The sequence below is a fragment of the Arachis hypogaea genome, chromosome 19, assembly GCF_003086295.3.
Source record: "Arachis hypogaea cultivar Tifrunner chromosome 19, arahy.Tifrunner.gnm2.J5K5, whole genome shotgun sequence".
Taxonomy (NCBI): Eukaryota; Viridiplantae; Streptophyta; class Magnoliopsida; order Fabales; family Fabaceae; genus Arachis; species Arachis hypogaea.
Genome location: NC_092054.1, coordinates 4,204,852 through 4,227,333, shown reverse-complemented (window position 1 = coordinate 4,227,333; position 22,482 = coordinate 4,204,852). Strand labels below are relative to the sequence as shown.

General features: G+C 24.6%; 2 protein-coding genes across 3 annotated transcripts; one reads left to right on the top strand and one right to left on the bottom strand.

Moving 5' to 3' along the window:
• Positions 1–300: 300 nt before the first annotated feature.
• LOC112779209 (protein CURVATURE THYLAKOID 1C, chloroplastic) lies at positions 301–2,926 on the bottom strand. 2 transcript variants are annotated; one of them, XM_072228063.1, is made up of 7 exons: positions 2,648–2,926; positions 2,402–2,531; positions 1,543–1,637; positions 1,353–1,439; positions 1,051–1,113; positions 923–964; positions 301–625 (listed from the first exon to the last, which is right to left on the bottom strand). In XM_072228063.1, exons 2-6 carry the CDS (start codon positions 2,502–2,504, stop codon positions 923–925), a joined length of 390 nt encoding a protein of 129 aa, XP_072084164.1. In that variant the 5' UTR covers positions 2,505–2,531; positions 2,648–2,926; the 3' UTR covers positions 301–625. The 2 variants fall into 2 exon arrangements, with proteins under 2 accessions (XP_072084164.1, XP_025679239.1); XM_025823454.3 differs by having other exon boundaries at positions 927–964.
• Positions 2,927–5,595: 2,669 nt separating this feature from the next.
• On the top strand, positions 5,596–22,140 carry LOC112775822 (homeobox-leucine zipper protein GLABRA 2). The gene is made up of 11 exons (XM_025819705.3): positions 5,596–5,867; positions 6,218–6,441; positions 10,006–10,123; positions 10,627–10,839; positions 11,423–11,824; positions 12,164–12,265; positions 15,188–15,397; positions 16,328–16,502; positions 17,100–17,371; positions 20,107–20,196; positions 21,593–22,140. The coding sequence occupies exons 1-11, from the start codon at positions 5,799–5,801 to the stop codon at positions 22,013–22,015; spliced, it is 2,298 nt and encodes a 765-aa protein (XP_025675490.1). The 5' UTR covers positions 5,596–5,798; the 3' UTR covers positions 22,016–22,140.
• Positions 22,141–22,482: the final 342 nt, after the last annotated feature.

Sequence of the window (22,482 nt, the reverse complement as noted above, 5' to 3'; positions counted from 1 at the left end):
CATAGAAAAATATGGGTTGATTAGTTAATGAATAAACATTTGGAATAATACTACTAGCATGGAGTAACTTTATTTAAATGCATTCTAACTTCTAAGTATCTTTCTTTCACAGGGACAGCTTGATTTGAAAATCACATGCAATTATCTATGACAAAGTTGGACTTAAATTTGTGAGTGCATATATACATGTTACATTAGTTCACACTTCACCATATTTTTTGGATTATTTTAGGGGGTGAGATGGGAAAGGTCGAAAGGATAGTAAGATACAACATGTTAATGAATTATCTATCAACATAATTTATGATAAAAACATTATTTATTTTATCTATGTAGAAAGGTGATCCCACCCTTCCTATTTAAGTGTTTCCGGTGAAAAAGAAGCTAAGCAAATAGATGCAAGCTTTAATTCATTGATGTGTAACAAATTGATCATTCACCCTACAAACAAGACCCTTTCTACAATTCTTGCTGCATCTTTTCATCCAATCCTCCAACAGAAGAACTTTTACAGCAACTCGTAATCTACACTTAAAATTACAATCTACAGGAACATTTTGGAAGCACAAATTACTGGCCCAAAATATCTGATACTGACTTGTTCAGGATTCTAAAGAGCTCTTCCCTGTGTAAGTAAAAAACATTCAAATGGAATTGCTTGCAAATTAGGTACAATACTAGCCAATTTATTGAGATCTCTGTCACAAAGGACAAGCAAAAAAGATCCGATTTAAGAAAGTATTGTAGGAAAAAAATCATTAACCACTATAATTGAGACAGGTTAGTCTCTTTACAAGGTAGCTTTAATCATCAACCAATTTTGCAATTTGCATGGTTATAATTAGTCCTTTGACGTAGATTTCGACCAATGCTATTAATATTATGATGTAGTCAATATCAAGATGAAGGTGAGCAATAATACTTACCGGTCGGGCTTGAACAAGAGATATCGATATGTAAACCACTGAAATAAAAAGAGAAGGTTATGTTACTATACAACATTAAGCACATTAAGAATATAAATAGAAGATTTAATCTGTATTCATTTACCGCAGTAAATAGTATCCCAATTAATTCTAGTGCAGTAGGGATAATTGGTAATTTGTCAACAGCCTATGTACAAAATTCACAAAGGCAAAAACAATATTAGAATGCTGCAAATGAATATTCAATAGACAATCTCCCTATATTTGAAAACAAATGTCACTCTGACTAATTTGATACCCAAAATCAACATATCTAGATACCATTTGTGTTAAGATACTTTGACAAAAGAATATATTGTGAACTGGCTCAAGAGATGTTTGTCTGGATCATGATATCTCAATGATCAAGTTAAATACTTAAATTACCGTGATCAAATTTGCTGATGCCCAAACTGCTACTACAGCTGAAAAGCCTAAACCAATTAGTCCCAACCGGTCCTCAGGTTTATCCCACTGTTTTTAAATGAAAAGGGGAAAAAAGACAGTCATCAACTTATTTGTATAGTCCACTTTTCTATCCTTTGAACGAGAGATAAGAGTGAAAGGAGAAACTCACAACATTCTGAACCGTCTTGAAAACAGTAAGAGTAGTAGAAGATTCAGAACTATCTCCAGAGGCCTTCACAACAAAAGCAGTATGGTTTCGTCTCTCTACGAAATAAAAATAGGCAAATAAAATCGAATCCGGAATACAAAGACAGTGATAAAATGCATCAGCAGAAGTTATAGGTAATCAAATAAAAGATGTGGAACGATGATGACAAGGACATAGTTACAATTGATCCGTAGACACAAAAGTTCAAATGCAATCTTAATGTGCATTAAAATCACACTTTAAAATCACAAATACAATAATAATCTTTTAAACTGAATCCAATCCAGTACAACATCTTTGATGAATTGTACATATAAAAATTACAGTAAAGTGACAAATAAACCCGTGAGGATTTCCACTTCAGGCAGTTTAGGGTCTAGAGTTTAGGATAAAAAATCTTAATTTGAACTAACTTATCGATGTTTGTTATCCTAGAGAACTTTATTGGTACTTTTTTTTTCTTTAGGACTAATCTGTCTGAAATATAAATCCTCGTGTTTATTTGTCATTTTACTTTAGAATCTACTTCAACCAAATTTTATGATGGAAATATTCTAATGGTACATTGTGTTATTACTTATTAGACAATTTAATTTCTTCAAAAAAAAAAGTGATTCAATTGGACTTGTACTAACTACACTTTAAATAAAATCAAAAATTAAAAAATTAGAAGGAAAGAAAAAACCTTAAATCAAAGCCTAAAATTGAAGAATTGACAATCACAGAAGAAATCAAACTTTGCAGACGCACAGTGCATGTGGGGAAAAATTCAACTTAGAAATTAAAAATAAAATAAATACAAACAAGTAAAAAGGGTTACCAAAAAGAGGAGGAGAAAGGGGGAAACTATGCATGGTCACAGCATGTGATTGTCTGCCATGAACCAGCAACGGCGGTAGCAAGCTTGCAACAGTGGAAGCCATTTCCAACTCCAAAGTGCGACCACAAACCTGAATCATCATTATTAAGAAAAAATAAATAAATCAGATAGTTAGTTCATCTTTTAGTCAAACAAAATTTGAGGAACATCAAAAGAAAGTTAGATTCCAAAAGCAAAATTGTTTACTTTTGGAAGAGTACACTGCTGCAAGATGAGTGCCACTGAGTTCAGAGTTCGGAGACAGGGACTGAGAAGTGAGAACCACAATATTCAAAGCCAAGCAATGTGAACCACAAAAAAGATATCGAAATCAAATAAAATTACTTTTCTGAAAATAAAAATTCTCAATTTTGTTGACTTTTCTGTGTTTTTGGGTCGGACTTCTGTTTTTTGGCCAAGTACTTTATGGGCCTTAGGCCTGTTTTCATATAAAAACTACATGGACCAACCTCGGCTCACTCGTCCAAGTATCGGATATTCAAATCATGCCTTATGCCCGTCCAAAAAAAAAAATCATGCCTTATGTATACAGTAATTTATTGGCCAGTGGCAAAACTTTAAATAAAGTTTAGATTCGCGACGAATTAGTCCTTTAGGCTGCATTTATTTACAGGGATAGGATACCAAAATAAGGACACAAAAACACAAAATCGTGTTTGACATATAAGATATGAATAGAGATATTGTGTCCATAGACATTGAATTAGTGTATTTTGTGTCCATCCACATGAAGAACACAGAGACACTAACAAGGAACACAACTTATTTTTTATTTTTTTTTATTATTCTTGTTAATTTTTCATAATTATATTTTTTATGATTATATATTTCTTCTCAAATTTTTTGGATAAAAAAATGAGAATAAATTAAATTTTCATAATTTGTTCTAATTTATCACCAAATAGAATACAAGAATACAAAATTTTGTATCTCTATCTTTTGTGTCTTGTTCTCAATATCTTATCTTATCCTATTCTTAAAAACAAACACAGTTTTACACTCTTACACTATGAAGCACGGACACTTCGCTTAGTTGTCGTGTCCGCGTGTCGGACGCATTTCGGACACGACACTCACCGACACTCGTCCGACACGCGTGTCTGCTGTGTCCAAACCGTGTCTCAATAAAAAATAAAAAAATTCTTCTCCGGACACACCTGCATTTCCAGTCTTATTCTTAACTATATTTTTAAAATAAATTTAGATATAGTGTATATTATTATTTATTAAAACAAAAAAAATATTTTAAATACTTGATATAATTAAAATAAGATACTAAAAATAATTAAAAATTTTAATTTATATTTTAATATCAATAAAATATCAAAATATCATTACGATTTATCTAAAAACTACTTTATATTTTATATGTATACATGTCCCCGTGTCAGGTAAGATTTTAAAATTCGCATGTCGGCGTGTCCTATGTCGTGTCGTGTCCCGTGTCCGTGTCATAGCTCTTACATATCAAACACAGTCTTATAAAATATCGTGAACAATAAAAAAATCTTCTAACAGAAATCTAAAAGATGACTCCAAAAAAATAAAATTTGTATGACTAATTTTTTTTTCTTGCCAAAGGTTAAAAATAAAAAATTGAACCAATTTATATTGATCAAATAATTAATTTACTTATTTATTTAAATAAATATTAAATATTTAAATTTTATTTTATATGCAATAACTTATTTAAAGATAAATCTTTAAATGAAAGCTAAATTCGTTTGGAATTAATCATTGTTAAACAAAAATCCTAAACTTGAATGTGAAAGAGATTTTATCATTAATAAATGAGAGACTCAGCTGCTGTCATATAATAACATGATTATTTCATTAATTATGGACATGATTTTTTAATATAAAGTTAACACTTACGTAGAAAACTACTTTTCTAAAATTCTTGTTGGGTCTTTTTCTCTAATTATGAAATGGATTCTTTCTAATTGTCAATCGTACTCCTGCCAATATTATTTATTGTGGTATAATTAATTTATCTTTTTAAATCATTTAATAATAAATGATATTGCACCATTAATAAAAATATCTCACTCTTATAATAAATATATTGTAAATTGTGTCAAAATAAATAAAAAATAATCTGATAACACCATGAATAGTTCCTTTATTAATAATAAATTAAATTAACTTTAAATGTTACATATTAAGGAGAATACATAAAGCTGTCTTAATATTAGTGTTTTTACTTTTTATTCATAATATATTTGAATTTTATTACACGAGAGTGTTCAGAATGTTTAATGTAAGGGTAAAATATACTTTGAAAATTAAAATAATTATGAATATAAAAAATTTGAACTTTTTAAATTTTGGATTTTTTTTAGAAGATAAAGTATAATCTTTTATTTTTAAATATTTTCTCTTAATTCATAAATGATGAAAAATTATATTTAGCATTTTAAAATAAAATCTAAATTTAGAGGATTTAAATCCATATAAAAAAACTTGACTAAGTACTCAAATTCATATAAAAAATACTTGAGTGAATACTTATTTGAATTCCTGATAAATTTTTTGAAGAATTAGAAAATCTTTAATTAAAACAAATACCCATTTTGATTTTTGATATTTAACTTAGTGAGGTTAGTTAGTTTTTTATCAATGATTTTTTTTTAAAATATATTTATATGACACGTTAATTATTAATATATCTTTTATTTAATTTTTATAAGTAAAAATAACTTAAAAATTATTAATATTTTTTAGTTTTACACAATTAATTAGGTAATGTATTTGAAAAAGAAAAAAAACTAAATAGTTGTGATAATTACCTTCTAAAAGATAACGAAATTCTTAAAAAAAATTTGTCAATTCTAATCAAGTCTTTCGGATAATCAACAGTTTAACTTTAATATATTATGTAAGCTTATTTTATTAATATAGAGAGAAAATATTGACAAAAACTAACTAGTCTGATAAAAATAAAAATTTATAATAAAAAATATTTTTTATTAATAATTTCATTATCTTTTAAAATAATTATTAGAAACTATTTAATTTATTTTTTTTCAAAATACTTTATCTCCTACATGACTACATACATACATTATCAAAATAAAAAAATAAGATGAAAAATAAAATAAATATAAAAAAACAAGATAGCGAGTTCCCCTCTTGTTTTTATATTCTTAAATATTGAGAGTAGTCCTTACGTTTCTCAAGAGTCAAGAGTCTCAACTCTCAACCTCTTTTCACTCTCTTAACTCTTTCTCTCTCTTTCTCTCTATGAAGAAGACACCAATCTCTCCCACCATTTTTGCTTCTTAGGAAATCATCAAATTAAACGTTATTCAGAGAGTGTGTGTTATTCTTGTAGCTAATGGAAATGGACATGTCTTCAAACACCAATAAGGACTTGTTCTCCTCTCCAACTCTCTCCCTCACCCTTGTAAGTACAATAATAACATATCTTATATAATATAACTCCCTCTAGAATCACTACTAGCTACTATAACATAGTTAACTAGATAGATATATATATATATATATATATATATATATATATATATATAAATCTATTTAATTAATCCAATACATATATATGATCTTCTTTGCAACAAATTATTAGACCTACTCTGTTTCACATATGTGTGTATGCATATATAAGTAATTAATTAATAAAAAAATTATTTTCTAATTTAAATATTTTGATTTTGATTTTGATTTTGATAGCTATAATTAATTATTTATGATTAAATTAAGAGAGTTGATTTGTTATTTTTTTTTATGGTATTGAAGGCTGGGATTTTTAATAACCAAATAGAGGAAATAGGGGATGAGGGAAGTAGAGAGTGTTCAAGGAAAGAGGACACCACCACCACTGTAAGCAGTGAGAATTCTGGGCCGTTGAGATCAAGATCAGATAATGATGATGATGGTGGTGGTGATGACGATGGGAGCAAGAAGAAGAAAAGAAAGAAGTATCATAGGCACACCGCTGGGCAGATCAGAGAAATGGAAGCGTACGTAAATAATGTTTTCAATTTTTTTTGCATTTCTAATTTTACAATAAATGATAAAATTTTGGCCCATATATGCTTAGGTATTATAACTGACACATTTTTATTTTTAATATTGGGTTACCAATGGTGTTTTTTTGAATTATGATCTATTGTGTTATTTTTTTTAAAATGTAAGATGATTTAATTTATGGAGTACAAATCGGACCTATTTTTAAGAGATACAGAAATCGGAACCGTCCGATTTTTAGATACAGAAATCGGAACCGTCCGATTTTTAGATACAAAAATCGAACCATTTTATTTTTCTACTTGAACAGTCCGATTTGTATTTAAAAAATTTTAAAAATTTGGAGTACACAAGTCGAACGGTCTGATTTGTGTACTCCAAATTTTTTAATTTTTTAAACACAAATCGGAGAGTTCGATTTGTGTACCACACATTTTAAAAAATTTTTAAACACGATTTATGTATTTCCCACAGTTTTAAAAAACACTAAAAATTACCATATTAAAATATAACTCTCATCTTATTTTTATATCTAAATTTTTTAGCTTTATAATTGATGCTTTTAATTATTATAATAACAAGTGAAAAAAGATAAAGAATTGCTTAGCTTGTACTTACAACATAAATGGAAGATTGCGGCGGTCATTTAGCATCGGTTTACGTAATCATTGCTAAATAAAAAGATATTGCGGCAGTTCAATTTGCGGTTTTTTGGATTGGCACATTGTATATTTCTACTATTGATGACTATTCTAATATGGATTTTATATTAAATTCTATAATGAATTAATCAGTAATATTCATACCAGTGATTAATGATAAAAACTAAAAAAAATAATTTTAAAAATATTAAATATATATAAAAAATTAACAACTAAATTAATTATTATATATTTATGGATAAATATATATTGTTTAATTTATTTTTAGTATATTTTATATTTTAATATATATTCTATATTTAATAATTAATATGCTAATATATTTTTTGTGTAACATGGTTATTAATTTTTTTACCAAAAAAAAGTACTACTAAGAAATATATAATTTAAAATGTTTCCCCCAATGATGTAATAATTATATTTTCTTTAGTAGTTACTTTTGTTGTTATCGATATATAATTAAATGTATACATAAAAATGTTTATAGGAATAAATAATGTATCAAAATTAAATTTAAAATATATTTTTCATTGTCTATATATATACCTTTTACTAAGTTGTATTATTTCTTTATTAGAATCTAATTTTGACATATTAATAGTATAAAATATTTATATAATTTTTTAATTAGATTTATGTATTTAATTTATTTTTTAAATAATAAATTTAAAAATTATTTATTTTGGCTAATATAATAATACACAATTAATTATTTAGATAAGATTTTTATATTGGGAGTGCATAAAAAATTAAATTCTTATATTACGTAGAATATGTTTTTTTTTTTTTTCTAAATTAGCATGGTGCTTCATACATTTACATGGACATGTTATTTTTCAATTTACAAATGTACTGTCACCACTCACCACCCCAGTAAAGAATCAAGTAATAATAATAGTTAACTTTTATTTATATATATTGTGTAATTTTTGTTATAAATAAGGTAAAAAGTCACATACAATTTATCTTAATATGAATTTAATAGTTACAATTTATTAAGTAATAATTTAATTAAATGTATTAAATTATCTAATAATTTTCAATTAATAACATCACATAAAAATAATTATACGTAAATTTTTATTTATAAACAATCTAATATTAAAATATCAAGATTTCACCTAATTAAAGACAATTTGGTTTTAATTAAGAAGTGTACTTTAATAAAAGAGCAAGCTAAGCTACCGATCTAGCTATATAGCCTATGGGACAGAATAATTAAAATTCAATAAATTTGATATATAAAATATATAAGTGATTACTATAATATCTAAAAAGTAATATCTAACTTGTTAAAAGAAATTAAAAATTAACATTTAATTTAAAAATATAAAAATAAATTATTTTTAAATATTTAAAATTTATTATAAAAAAATAAATTAAACAACAATTTAACACTAAATAATAGTCTTAGCTCTTTATTTTTATTTTTTTTACTAAATATAGGAGACTCGAACCCGCAACCTCTTAATTGAGTATGGGGAAACTATGCTATTTGAGCTATTACTCATTGCCCGTTAGCTCTTTATTGATTTGCTCTCTATATAAGAATTTCATTTTCATTTGTGTATATATATATGTATATGTATATGTATGTATGTATGCATTTGGTATGAGTAGTGGGGACAATAACAGTGAATCATGGTTGCAAATAACAAGCATTATTGCTGTTCTCTTACACTTTTATTCTTTTTAGGGTGTATTGGATCTTTATTTGTTAGAAAAGAGCAACATGCAATTCTAATTAATTAACCAAGACGACAAAGATTCAAACTTTACATATTTTAATTTATGAATATGCGGCATGTTGGGTGTTATTAACTAATTTATAATAACGTACGTATTAATTTGTGGTTATTATTATGGATGAATTAATTAATTATTTCATAGTTTCTTGGCAAGTCAAAGATAGAGTAGTAGTTTGCTATGATGAGAAGAGTTTGCCATATATGAGGGTCATAATAAAAGGAAGATCAATGATTAAAAGCTAAAGCTTACTAGCTTAAAAATTTTAACAGCTTTTGCTTTTTAGATTTGCTACTCTATGTATTTGTCATCATAATTATGTCAATATATATATATATAACCTTTAATTTCCTTTTGAAAGCCAAACCCTTTCTTTCAATCTATGTGTTGGTAATAATCAAAGATATATTGTTGAGACACATTCAATAAGAAATCAGGTCAAAAATTAAGAAAAATGTTTGATAACAAAAAAAATTTAGTCAAAATCAGTCAAAACTTATTTTATACCGTATTTATTAATTGATGTGATAATTAATAAATACTAAATAAAGTAAGTTTTAAGTTTTTTTTTTTTTTTGACTCTCTAATATCATCGTAAGAAAAAATTTGAATTTGGATCATGATTATATTCCAATTTCCAAGTAGGATTATCAATATCAATTTTACCTTAATTTCTTTTCAAAAATAAAATAAAAATGTGAAACAGTGATTATAAGGCTATTTTAATTTAAATAAAAAAATTTATTATTTTCTGACTTTGTTAAAAATAAAACAAATTATGTTTTTATCATTATTTCTCAATTTCACATGCATTGTTTTCGCATGCAGGGACTACAAAATTTGGTTCGTACTCTAATTTTGCAGTAATTGGACTACCAATGAAATTGAAAAATAATTCCTTTTATTTTTACATACAACCATAAATGAGTAAAAGTGAAATAATTATTTCATTTAAATAACAACGTGAAACTATAAAACAAGTACTACTTTTTCTCTAAGGGCCTTTTAATTTTTATAGTTTGTGTCATTACTTAAATAGATGCATACAAACATGTATATATGTACGAATTATTATTGAAGCTTGATGATAGATAATTAAATCAGCTAATAATTAAAAAGCTGAGATGAGTATTTATTACTATTAATTAGGGTTTTCAAAGAATCCCCCCATCCAGATGAAAGCCAAAGGAAACAACTCAGCAAGCAATTAGGCCTTGCTCCAAGTCAAGTCAAGTTTTGGTTCCAAAATCGTCGAACCCAAATCAAGGTACCTAATTAATTGTATATTAATTTTGTTTAAATTCATATATTTATCATTATTAGATATAACTATTCATGTGTTTTTATTAAAGAATTTGATTTTGATATATCTTCAATGTAAAACTATTTTAAATTCATATATTTATCATTATTAGATATAACTATTCATGTGTTTTTATTAAAGAATTTGATTTTGATATATCTTCAATGTAAAACTATTTTACATGTACATCCAATTTCATATAACGTCATATTAGTAAAAATAATTACTTTTTATATTTATTATGTGTCCGTACAGTGTGAATAATTTGCCAAGAGAACAATTATGATTGCACGACTGTGTTTCATCAATATTAAACACTTTTATTAAATACTTTAAATGTTTTGGACAAACAAATTTATGACAGCGATATTTTTTATATTATTTAATTATTTTTAATTTTTAATTTTAACTAATTCATTATAATTATTAACTCGTCATGCAATTATTATTTTTTTCAATTTGGCCAGGCAATACAAGAGCGTCATGAAAGTTCGTTGTTGAAGAAAGAAATAGAGAAATTAATGGAGGAAAATAAGGCCATGAGAGAGGCCATAAGCAAATCTTGCTGCCCTAACTGTGGCATGGCCATGGCCACCACTTCTACTATCACTGATGATAGTTCCACCATCTCCATTGAAGAACAACAACTTCGTTTAGAAAATGCCAAACTCAAAGCTGAGGTATTTATATATATAACTATCAACTTTTTTGTGAAATGAATGAAATAATTAGGGTTAGGTATATATATACACTACATATGTTCATATAATATTTTGACGGTAAATTCTATGGTGCCTATAATTTTGGTACCGAAATTGTCGAATTTATTTTTTATGGTAAATTTTAAATATTAAAAATTTATTTATTTTTATATTTTTTAATTTAAATATTAACATTTATCTCTTTTTAGTAAGTTAGGTAAGTATATATAGATACCATAGTATACAATATATTTTGACTTTATTTAGTAGAAACTTACATACAGTTATATATCTTCGTGAGAAGTTGATAATTGAAAACATAATAACTTAGTTAAATTTTTTAAATTATTTAATGGTTCTCAATTATCAATTTTACATGAAAATAAGTGTATTTGATTCTTGACTGTGACTCCATTTTTATAAATACATTAATCTATGTCTATTATTATTGTAGAGTATGCAAATTTTGAATAAGTCCTTATATTATATTATTATTGAATAAAATTGTATATATGTAAAATTATATAATATTTCAATAAATCTTTTGAATTCTTATATATAGATAGAGAAGCTACGAGAAGTTTCAGGGAAATACCCATCAGCTGGAACAATAACGTACCCTTCATGTTCAACTAGCCATGAGCAAGTAGATAATAATAGAATAAGCTCATCAATGGATTTTTACAATGGAATTTTTGGGGTTGAAAAATCAAGGATAATGGAGATAGTGAACCAAGCAATAGAGGAACTCATAAAGATGGCTACTATTGGAGAACCTTTATGGGTTCGTAGTGTTGAAACTGGTAGAGAAATACTCAACTATGATGAATATGAGAAGGTTTTTGAGGTTCACAATAATTCAAGAATTATTGGAAGAAGGTCAAACATGTCCATTGAAGCATCAAGAGAAAATGGAATGGTTTTTATGGACCTATCAAGTCTTGTCCAAAGTTTTCTAGATGTGGTAAGTATATATATCAGTGATTTTTAACCGTTGATCTTAATTATAAAAAATATATATAATATATATAATTAAAATCAACGGTTAAAAATTACTGAAATACTGGTGTACCTGTATATTTAAAAACTTTTCTATATATTATACTATTAGTCAAATATTATTTGAGTTATTATTCATATATTATTACTTTAAAAATAATGAATGATTGAGCCAACTACTTTTGTTAATTATTAGTTGAATACTTAAAATGTTTTTTTTTTTTTAAAGCTAACATAATATGCACAAATTAAATTATTCATTTTTTAGTATGTAATATTTTTTTTTACAATATTGTTCTTGCAGAATCAATGGAAGGAGATGTTTCCATGCTTAATATCAAAGGCTGCAAATGTTGATGTTATATGCAATGGAGAAGGATCTAATAGCAATGGTGTTGTTCAACTGGTAAACATAATAACTACCTCTGATAATAATAATAATAATCTTATATATTAAAATCAAATAATCTTCATTATTTATGAATCAGAAATTAAACGAGTTGAATTGTTAAGTTGTATTTGAAAAAGAAATTGAAACCAAAAATAGAAACTAAAAGATAAAAACTGAAAAAAAATATTAAATAAATAATTATATTATGTTTAGTGTAAAGTGTATAAGAGTAAATTATATATTTCATATCCTCACCAAAAAAAAAATTATATATTTCATATCCTGTTCAAAAAGAGTATATAAAATTATATTTAAAATTTAAAAAATTGAATAAAAATAATTAAAAATAAATATTACTAAAATTTTAGTTTATATTTCTAAAAATTTTAATATTATATGTCTTTACTTTTTAAAAATATTGAAAATACCAAAATTTTAATTTTAGCTATCAAATCTTAATTTGAACTTCCAAACACTACCTTACATGTTAGAAATTTTTGCCACAGGTGGTCCAACGACCACGAGTCCGCGAGGAACACGAGAAAAAGATGGATCTTCCTTTTAAAATATAATAAAGTACTCTAGATTCTACTATATATGATTAGTAGTTAACTTTTTGCAAAAAAAATATAAATAAATACTTAAAAAATTATATTTTAGATAGATTACTTTAAATATATATATATATAAATAAAATTTTTCATAATAAAAAGGATAAAGTATATTTTTTGTTTCTTTGACAAAAATTTTAAAAAAAATTTTAATTTTTTTTTGTTTTAATTTTGTCCCAAAAATTTTTTATTTTGCATCAAATATACTCTTAACGACTAATTTTTCAAAAAATTTAAGATCAATTTAATAATAATTTTATAAGAACAACCATCAACACAAGCAAATCAAGCATAATTTTCATGCATTATTGTTAGATTGGTATTAAATTTTTTGAAAATTTAGCTGTCGAGAGCATATTTGATGCAAATTGAAAGTTTCTGAGATAAAATTGAAACAAAATAAAACTTAGGGATATTTTTAAAACTTTTGCTAAACTTCAAGAACAAAAAGTATACTTTACCCTAATAAAAAATATAGATAAGTTAATTAAAATTAAATTTTTTTACTCTAATCATAAAAATTTATTTAAAAATAATATATTCATATTTATTATCGTAAAAGACTTAATATTTTTTTTAAAAGATAATCTTTTCAAAATATAAATCTTTAAAAAAGTTATTTGTCACTTTCCTTTTTTCCTTTTCCATATAAATAGAACAGAAAGGGGCACTGCTAGACTAAAAATGTTTCATGTAAATTAAAATTCAACTATTAAATAAATCTATCGATATATATTTATGTATATTTATATATATTTATATATTAATTTATATTTTTAATTAAATAATTAGTTGATCATTGAAATTATTAAATACATCTTAATAAAATAATTAAATTTATAATAATATTTTTTAATTATAAAATAGATATATATTTATGTATGTCTGTATATATTTATATATTAATTTATATTTTTAATTAAATAATTAGTTGATCATTGAAATTATTAAATACATCTTAATAAAATAATTAAATTTATAATAATATTTTTTAATTATAAAATATATATTTTTATATATCATAACTGATTGCAATACAAAAAAATAAGTTTTCTGTCACGCTTTAAAAGCGTGTCGAAAAGTACAAAAAAGCGTATCAATAGCTTATTTAATGTAAGATATTTAATGTAAGACGAACTTAATTATGTCTTCTTAAAACAAATGAATAATAAATAACCTTGCATGCATTATTAAACATTTTGGGAAATGTAAGTGGTGATAATCTTTTAAGTATGCCTTTAAAAGATAGGCTTTATATTATCATCATCAGCATCTCATAAAGTATTGATGAGGACCCAAAAAGCTTAAAAAGAACAAATGCAAAAGATCGAACATCATTCTTGGCACTTTCCTTCCATTTCCCCATATCCGATCCAACATAACATGCTGGAATCTATCCATCTCCATCTATCTCTTTATCTCTTCATTTATTATCACTATTATTATTTGATTTCCTCTCCAAGGCATATATCTAATGAGAGCGAAATTATTATTAAAATTGGATGCTGAAAAAATATCCTACCAAATGTTAAAGAGATAAAAAAATTATTTATTTAGTATTTATTAATTATTACAATAATTAATGAATATTAAATAAGATAAATTTTAATTATTTTTTATTAGTTTCTTTTGATTATTAAATATTTTTGAATTGAAAAATGCTTTATAATATTATGAATAATACTATAAAATCAGTATAATTTATTAATTTTAGTTAATAGTTAGTTAATAATATTTTAAAATATAAACTAAAAATACGATACTAAATTGTTAGACTAAAGTCTAAATATATTGGACTACTAACTAAAATATCGACAAATATAAATTAAAATTGCTGACTCTTGAGTTTTAAATTATATTGATAATATAATAAAATTTAAATTTAAAATTTAATTTAATTGAATAGTCAATTTTTCCGGTCAATATCAACCAAAATTTTTTAAATTATTTTTTATTTTAAATTTTAAATCATAAATTTTTTAAAAAAATCCAGAGTTCAAAAATAAGTTTATAATAAAAATTGATTAATATTTATTAATTAAAAGTTAGTTTTATACACTTATTCTTTACAATATTATTCATTAAATATATAACTATTCATACAACACTTAAATAAAAAAAAGTAGATTTATGACAATATTGGTTAAACAATTTTAAATTAAAGATAGTATTTAATAAAATGGCAAGAAGTATTTTTTTTCATCAAATTAATAAATGAACTTATTGTTAAGAGTAGTTTTTATGATACTACATAGCTAGAAATATGAAAAATCTATTGATCTTTAATATATAATATGATAAAATAATTATATGCATGGGTTTGAAGATGTTTGCTGAGTTGCAAATGCTGACACCAATGGTGGCAACAAGAGAAGTGTATTTCGTGAGATGCTGCAGAAAGTTAAGTGATGAAAAGTGGGGAATTGTTGATGTTTCCATAGACAAAGTAGAAGACAACATCGATGCTTCCCTTCTTAAATGCAGAAAACGCCCTTCTGGTTGCATTATTGAAGATAAGTCCCATGGTCATTGCAAGGTACCTAATTATTCTATCATATAACTTATTAGGAAACAAATATTCTCACTTTTATTTTAATAATATAAATTCTTTTTTATAGTAAGTGACAATATAAACTGAATTCTATATATCAATTTTCCTTTTTTATATTCCATAGATTAAAACCACTTTCTATCTTTAATTTATGTATGTATTCATATTTTAAACTAAATATTTGTTTCAAATTGGATATAGTACGTATGCCATGACATCAATTTTAAATTGTTATCGTCATGATTCACGCACAAGAATATATATAACTTTTATGTTACTAAGAATGTAAAAGAATTTTATATAAATAATTAATGAACAATGCTAGAGACCAGTAATTTTTGTGATTGGTAGCCATCAAATAGCCATTAATAATGATTTAATGGTGTGAGATTGGTGTGAAATTTCATCTAATGACTCATCTTTCTCTGCTGGTTACATGCTTGCCAAAATTCAATAAAATTGCTGGTCTCTAAACTTTTTCTTAATTAATAATGTATTATCAAAAAAGTATCAATTTTAAATTAATTATTTAAAAAATTATGTAAATACATAAATATGATAAGATGATCGTGTAAAATTATTTTACAATAAAATTAAACTCATATATAAGTGAGGGGCTATATGCTATGTGTACACCAAAATCAGTCACTAATAAAATTAGCTACCAGTATAAAATACATGTTGAAATATAAATACATATTGAAAATAAATTAAACTACACATATATTTATACACAAATACTAGTGACTGATTTTAATGTATAAATAACATTTTTGATAAAGGAAAGATAGTTTTTATTAGGATCTCCATGACCTGTGTATAAAACATAGTTTTCGTAATTATTATAATTCGTAAAAACCCTAATGGAATTTAAATTCAGCTAAATAAGCACATTGTTGTTAATTTTGGATTTAGGTAAGTTGGGTGGAACACTGGGAATGCGAGAAAAGCAGTGTGCACAGAATGTATAGAAGCATTGTGAATAACGGTACAGCGTTTGGGGCAAGGCACTGGATATCAACACTGCAGCTTCAATGTCAACGCCTTGTTTTCTTCATGGCAACTAATGTTCCCATCAAGGATTCAACTGGTCAGTTTGTAATAATTTCTTTATTAATTAGTTTTATTATTTTTCTACTCATGAATTATATTAACTTTTATAGAATAATAGTGAAATTAGTTCTTGAAAGTTTATTGGTCGCTTTTTGAATTTGTTTATGAGAGATTTTATCAATTAAATTGATTTTTTAAATATTATAAATTAATTATTTTTGTGCTTCCATCATTCCATAACAATTTTTGTCAACGACTGATGATATAAAATGTTGACCGACAATATACACGACATCTAATATGCCTAATTAAATGTTGTGTTTATAAAAATTTATCAATTTAATCGATAAATTATATTGGAGTTAGAGTTAGAGTTGATGTAATTGAAAAAATAGACTAAACTGATAGAATTTCATAAACATATTTGGTTAGCACCTTTAATTAGACATATCAGGAATCATATATGTTATCAATTAATATTTCATATCATCAATCATTCATGAAAATTATTAATGAGGTGACAGAATAACAAAAATGATTAATTTGTAATTTTTGAAAGACTAATTCGATCTATTGATAAAATTTTTCACCAAACTTGACCGTACCATTTACAATTTGATGATGATATTGTTAGGTGTTGCCACATCAGCTGGAAGAAAGAGCATATTGAAGTTAGGAGAAAGAATGAGATGGAGTTTTTGCCATGCAATTGGAGCCTCAAGCTTCCATACATGGACAAAGGTGACAAGTAAAAATGGAGAAGACATTAGGATCAGTTCTAGGAAGAACTTGAATGATCCTGGTCAACCTCTTGGTGTCATCCTATCAGCTGTTTCTTCTGTGTGGCTTCCTCTCCCTCCAAATGTTCTTTTTCATTTCTTGAGGGATGAAAATCATAGGTCTCAGGTACAAATTTTCATAATGCACTGCTCTCTACTTAGTTAATATATACATGTTCTTATATTAGAGTTTAGAATGTAACTACTTTATCTTATTTTGAGGAGGAATGGTAGGGGCAGCAATTTTGGTGTTTTGTAACCATAAATTGGTTATCAATAGTGTTTTTAATGGTGTGAGATTACATTTAATGGTGAGAGATCACTCACTTTTGTTTTGATGGTTAAGTGTATGTTTGTGTGCCATTATTTTGTTAAAAAAAGATATTTTTTCATTGAAAAAAGATATTTTTTTATTTTTTAATGTGTTTGGCAAATTTCTAGTAGTAAAAGTAAAAGCACTAGTAAAATCAAAAAAAGATCTTTTTTGAGAAGCTGTAATTTACATCTTTTTTTAAAAGATCTTTTTTCCTTAAAAAAAATATGTTTTTCATGTAATAAATAAACAAAAAAGTACTTTTATATTGTTATACCCAAACATAATTGATAGATAAAAAGACTTTTTTACATGAGATATCCAAACATAAAATTACTTTTACTTCTCTATAAGATCTTTTAGAAAAAGATAACTCAAAAAAAGATCTTTCTTTAAAAGCTCACCCAAACAAGCCCTAAGTGCTGGCCAGAAAACACAAAAGTTGCTGGCCCCTAGACTTTTCCTATTTTGAGTTATTAATTAGAATAGGTAGAGTAATTTAATTAGGGAGTCACTTAAATAAAGATGTTAAAAACGTCTTTTTTTAAAGATGTTTTTTAAAAATTAAAATTTAACACATAAAATAAATTAAATTATATTATTTTTATTAAAATTAGACCGGACAAATCAATTTAGCAAAAAATTAATAAATTAAATTTTGAACCGGTATAAATTAATATTTTTTTATAAAAAATTACTACAATATTCCTATTATAAAAACTACTAAAATATTCCTATTATATATATATATATATTGAAAACTTTAAATTCTAACCCTATAACGATAGAGAAGAAAAGGGCTAGAATTTAAGATTCTCAAAATTAATATATATAATAAGAGTATTTTAGTCATTTTATATAATAGAGATATTGTAGTCATTTTTTATAAAAAATAATATTAATTTAGACGGATTCAAAATTTGATTCACTATTTTTCGATCAAATTAATTTGTCTGACCTAATTTTGATAAAAATAATATAATTTAAGTGATTATATATGTTAAATTTTAATTATTAAAAAATATTTTTAGAAAAAGATATTTTCTGCGTTTTTACGGGAGCATCTCCCAATTAATTAATAAGTGAAGTCAAGATTAAAAGTGAGTTAACTACTTTTTAATATTACTATTTTTTTTTGTGAAAAAAAAGAAAATTAATAATTTATAGGATCAAACATAAAAGAATAAAAATAGAGGTAAAAAGTTTGTATCTATATATAAAAATTGACTAGTTGAACAAATTATTGTTGTGTGTACCTCACAATAATTTAAGATCATAAATGCAATGAAAATGAGAGAAAACTATATATATATATAGACCCAGAAAATTGACATGTTAAATGGTAAATGTAAGAATTTCTTAGCATAGATCATAGGGTAAATTATTTCACACAAGTGGTGGGTCACTTGTGCCTCCTAGAGACACAAATGATAGCCACTAGTAGTCCCTAAATAATCTTTAATTACAGGCTGTTTAAATGAATTCAATTCCTTATGTTGGTATCAAAATTTTACTATGATTTCAACTCTTATGAAAATTGAATTATTGAGTTTTGATTGTTAATTATATATATATATATATATATATATATATATATATATATAATCATTCATATATTTTTTTATTATCTAAGTTTTTAAACAAATAATATCATAATATAATATTAAAATTTTTATATATGATTTAAAAATTTAGAATTTAATCTTTGTTAAATTCTAAAATAAAAAGAAATTAGCATAAAATAAATTAAAAAAATAATATAAAATTTAAATAAATTTAAAATATTGCTTGAAAAGACATATTAAAAATATAATTATTCATGTATATTTTTTTATCATTGACATGAAAAATCTATTACACTAAGAATATCCTCACTCAAAATACAATATACCAAAAGTGTCATTCAATATGTAATTTTCTGTGATTACTTTGTTACAAAATATTAAAACAAAAATATAAAAATATAAAATTATGTTTGATAAATAAAATATAAAAATAGATATTATATCACTATAAAACATTAAATTAGTTTATTTTATATTTTTTAAAAATACAAATAAGATGCAAATTTTTTTTCATTGTATCTATTACTCTTTTTCATAATAATTATAGTTTCTATATTTATAATTTTTTTTCAATATTTTTTGTACAAAAAATAGAATAAATTAATCTTTCATATTTTAATTTTTCTTATACTTATTTTATTATCACGAAATAAAATATTTTATTACTAAATTTTATAGTTTTATTATTTATATCTTATTCTTATATCGTATCTTATTCTGTCCTCAAATATAAACAGCCTTGCTCCTGTATAGACTCCCATCGCAACCTCATCATCGTTACAAAACTGAACTTCTCCTTTTCCAAAATGAAGAATTATTCTGCGTACTCAGAATTGATTTTGATTTTGATTCATTTGCATCCAACAAAAAAAATCCAAAGAGGGTGTTACGTTAGCTAGCCAAGTTGGTGATGAATTATATAGCAATTGGACCATTGAGTTTCTATTATTGTCTTTGTCTATAATTATTTTTGTTTGCATACAGTGGGATATCATGGTCACTGGTGGGTCATCGGTGCAGTCCATAGCAACATTAGCCAAAGGCCAAGATCGGGGCAATGCTGTAAATATCCATGTGAGTTCTTATAATAAGCTTCCTTTTATTTTGTGGAGAAAATATAACACACTGAATTAGTTGAATTCAATTCTAAATGCATTGTTTAAAGGTGGCTACTCCAATGAAAATTTTATAATTGTCATCATGTGAAGATATTTCATTTTGATCATTGGATGATAGATTGTAGAGTTTGATTTTTATTTAAAGTAAAAGTGTTACCTTTATTCAAAGTGTTACTAAACAAATAAGTTACACTTTTTAAACAAGAATATCATAAAAAGATGTTTTTGCCATCTTCATGGGAATAGTTATCTTATTTAAAACATGTACGATTTCTTACATTTAAGAAATTCTTAGATATCCGTGTGTGTATATATTGAAAATAGGATCCATTTAGTTTGCATTTGTATCTTTAGTATATTTTTTTTAGAATTTTATGACAAAAATATAAGATAAAAATAAAAAATAATATTTTATGTTTTTACTTTTTTTTAGGAAATAAAAATAGAAAATAAAATTTTTATTATTTTTACTGTTTTTTTGTACAAATTCTAAAAAATAAAAAATATTAAAAAAAAAATACAGATCAAACACACTCTAATTGTTTATTCTTCCAAACACAATTTTATTGTAGCTATTTTTAAGGATTTTGCGACAATTTCAAACTGCTGTTATATTTATCTTTCACTATGTTAATATTAAAAAGGTTGATTTAATTTATTAAAACTTTAAAAGGTAGTTTGATCATAAATGAAAACCGTTAAATAAACATGTAGTTTGATCAAATTGTCGTCATTTGATAATTTTTAACAATTATATATATCTTCACGTGAAGATGATTTTAAGCGAGTAGTCAAATAATTTTAGAAATATTTCTCATTAATTATACTTTCTTGATATAGTTACCACAAGAATAATAATATATTTGGCTAATTTTACGATAAAAAAATTATATAATTAAAATTAGCTATTAAAATTAGTCATCATGTATGTATATATAATTATATGTGTTGTAATTAATTTATAATATATATTTTAACATATATTTTATGTTAATAACTAATTTTAGTGGTTAATTTTAATGTGCATTTAATACTATTGTTTTACTATAGATATAATTATAAATTTATAATCCATCATGTCAGATAACTTAAAACTTTTATCTTAGATAAAATTGTTCATCCTTATTAGCTTTGAGTATAAAATTTTCTCCTTCCTTATTATTATTATTATTATTATTATGGTGGAAACTCAGGTGCAGTCGACTTCACGTGAAGTTGATACTAAAAATCGTTAAATGATTTGACTGATTTGACTAAATTTTCATCTAACGACTCTTAAGTATCAACTTCCCGTGAAGTCGACTGCATCTGAATTTTTACCTATTATTATATATGCTTCTCATAATTTGCAGGAGATTACATCAAAAGAAAACATCAAGTGGTGGATATTACAAGATAGCTCCACAAATGCTTATGAATCAATGGTAGTGTATGCTCCTGTGGACATTCCTAGCATGAAGAATGTGATGAATGGATGTGATTCAACCAACATTCCAATATTACCCTCAGGGTTCTCAATTCTCCCTGATGGGGTTGATTCAAGGCCATTGATTACTACTTCTACTACTATGATGCAGCAACAACAACAAGAAAATATGAATACTGTAGAAGGAGGGTCTTTGTTAACAATGGCATTCCAAGTAATTACTAATAATAATAGTAATGGTTCTCCATCATCAGCAAAATTGACTTTGGAGTCTGTGGAATCAGTCAAGAGTTTAGTTTCTTGTACATTAAGGAATATCAAATCATGTTTACAATGTGAAGAAGATTGATAGTGAACATGTAAGATTATTAATTAGATAAATGGTCTTTTTCATTAGCTGCTATATTCATAGAGTATGAAATTTATGTCATATGATTTTAAATTTAATTTAATGATAGAGAAATTATTTATTGATTTGATGTTGGAGATGAGAATGATTACACATAATACTTTTCTACTAGGGTGAAGACCCGCGCAAATGCACGGGATTAAAGTTTTGTTAACATTTTGAAAAATGAAATTATTCAATATATTCAATATATTTTAGAGAAACCTCTCATATCTAATATTAATATTATAGTTTTAAAAAAAATAACCATACTAATTTAATTGTTAATACAAGAGAAGAAAAAAAAAGTCAAATACTTAGTATTCATTTACAACAACTATTCATACCATATAGTAAAAAATTACATAGATTAAGTAACAAGTTCACATACTATATATATTTTAAATTTTAGAACATAAAAAATCTAG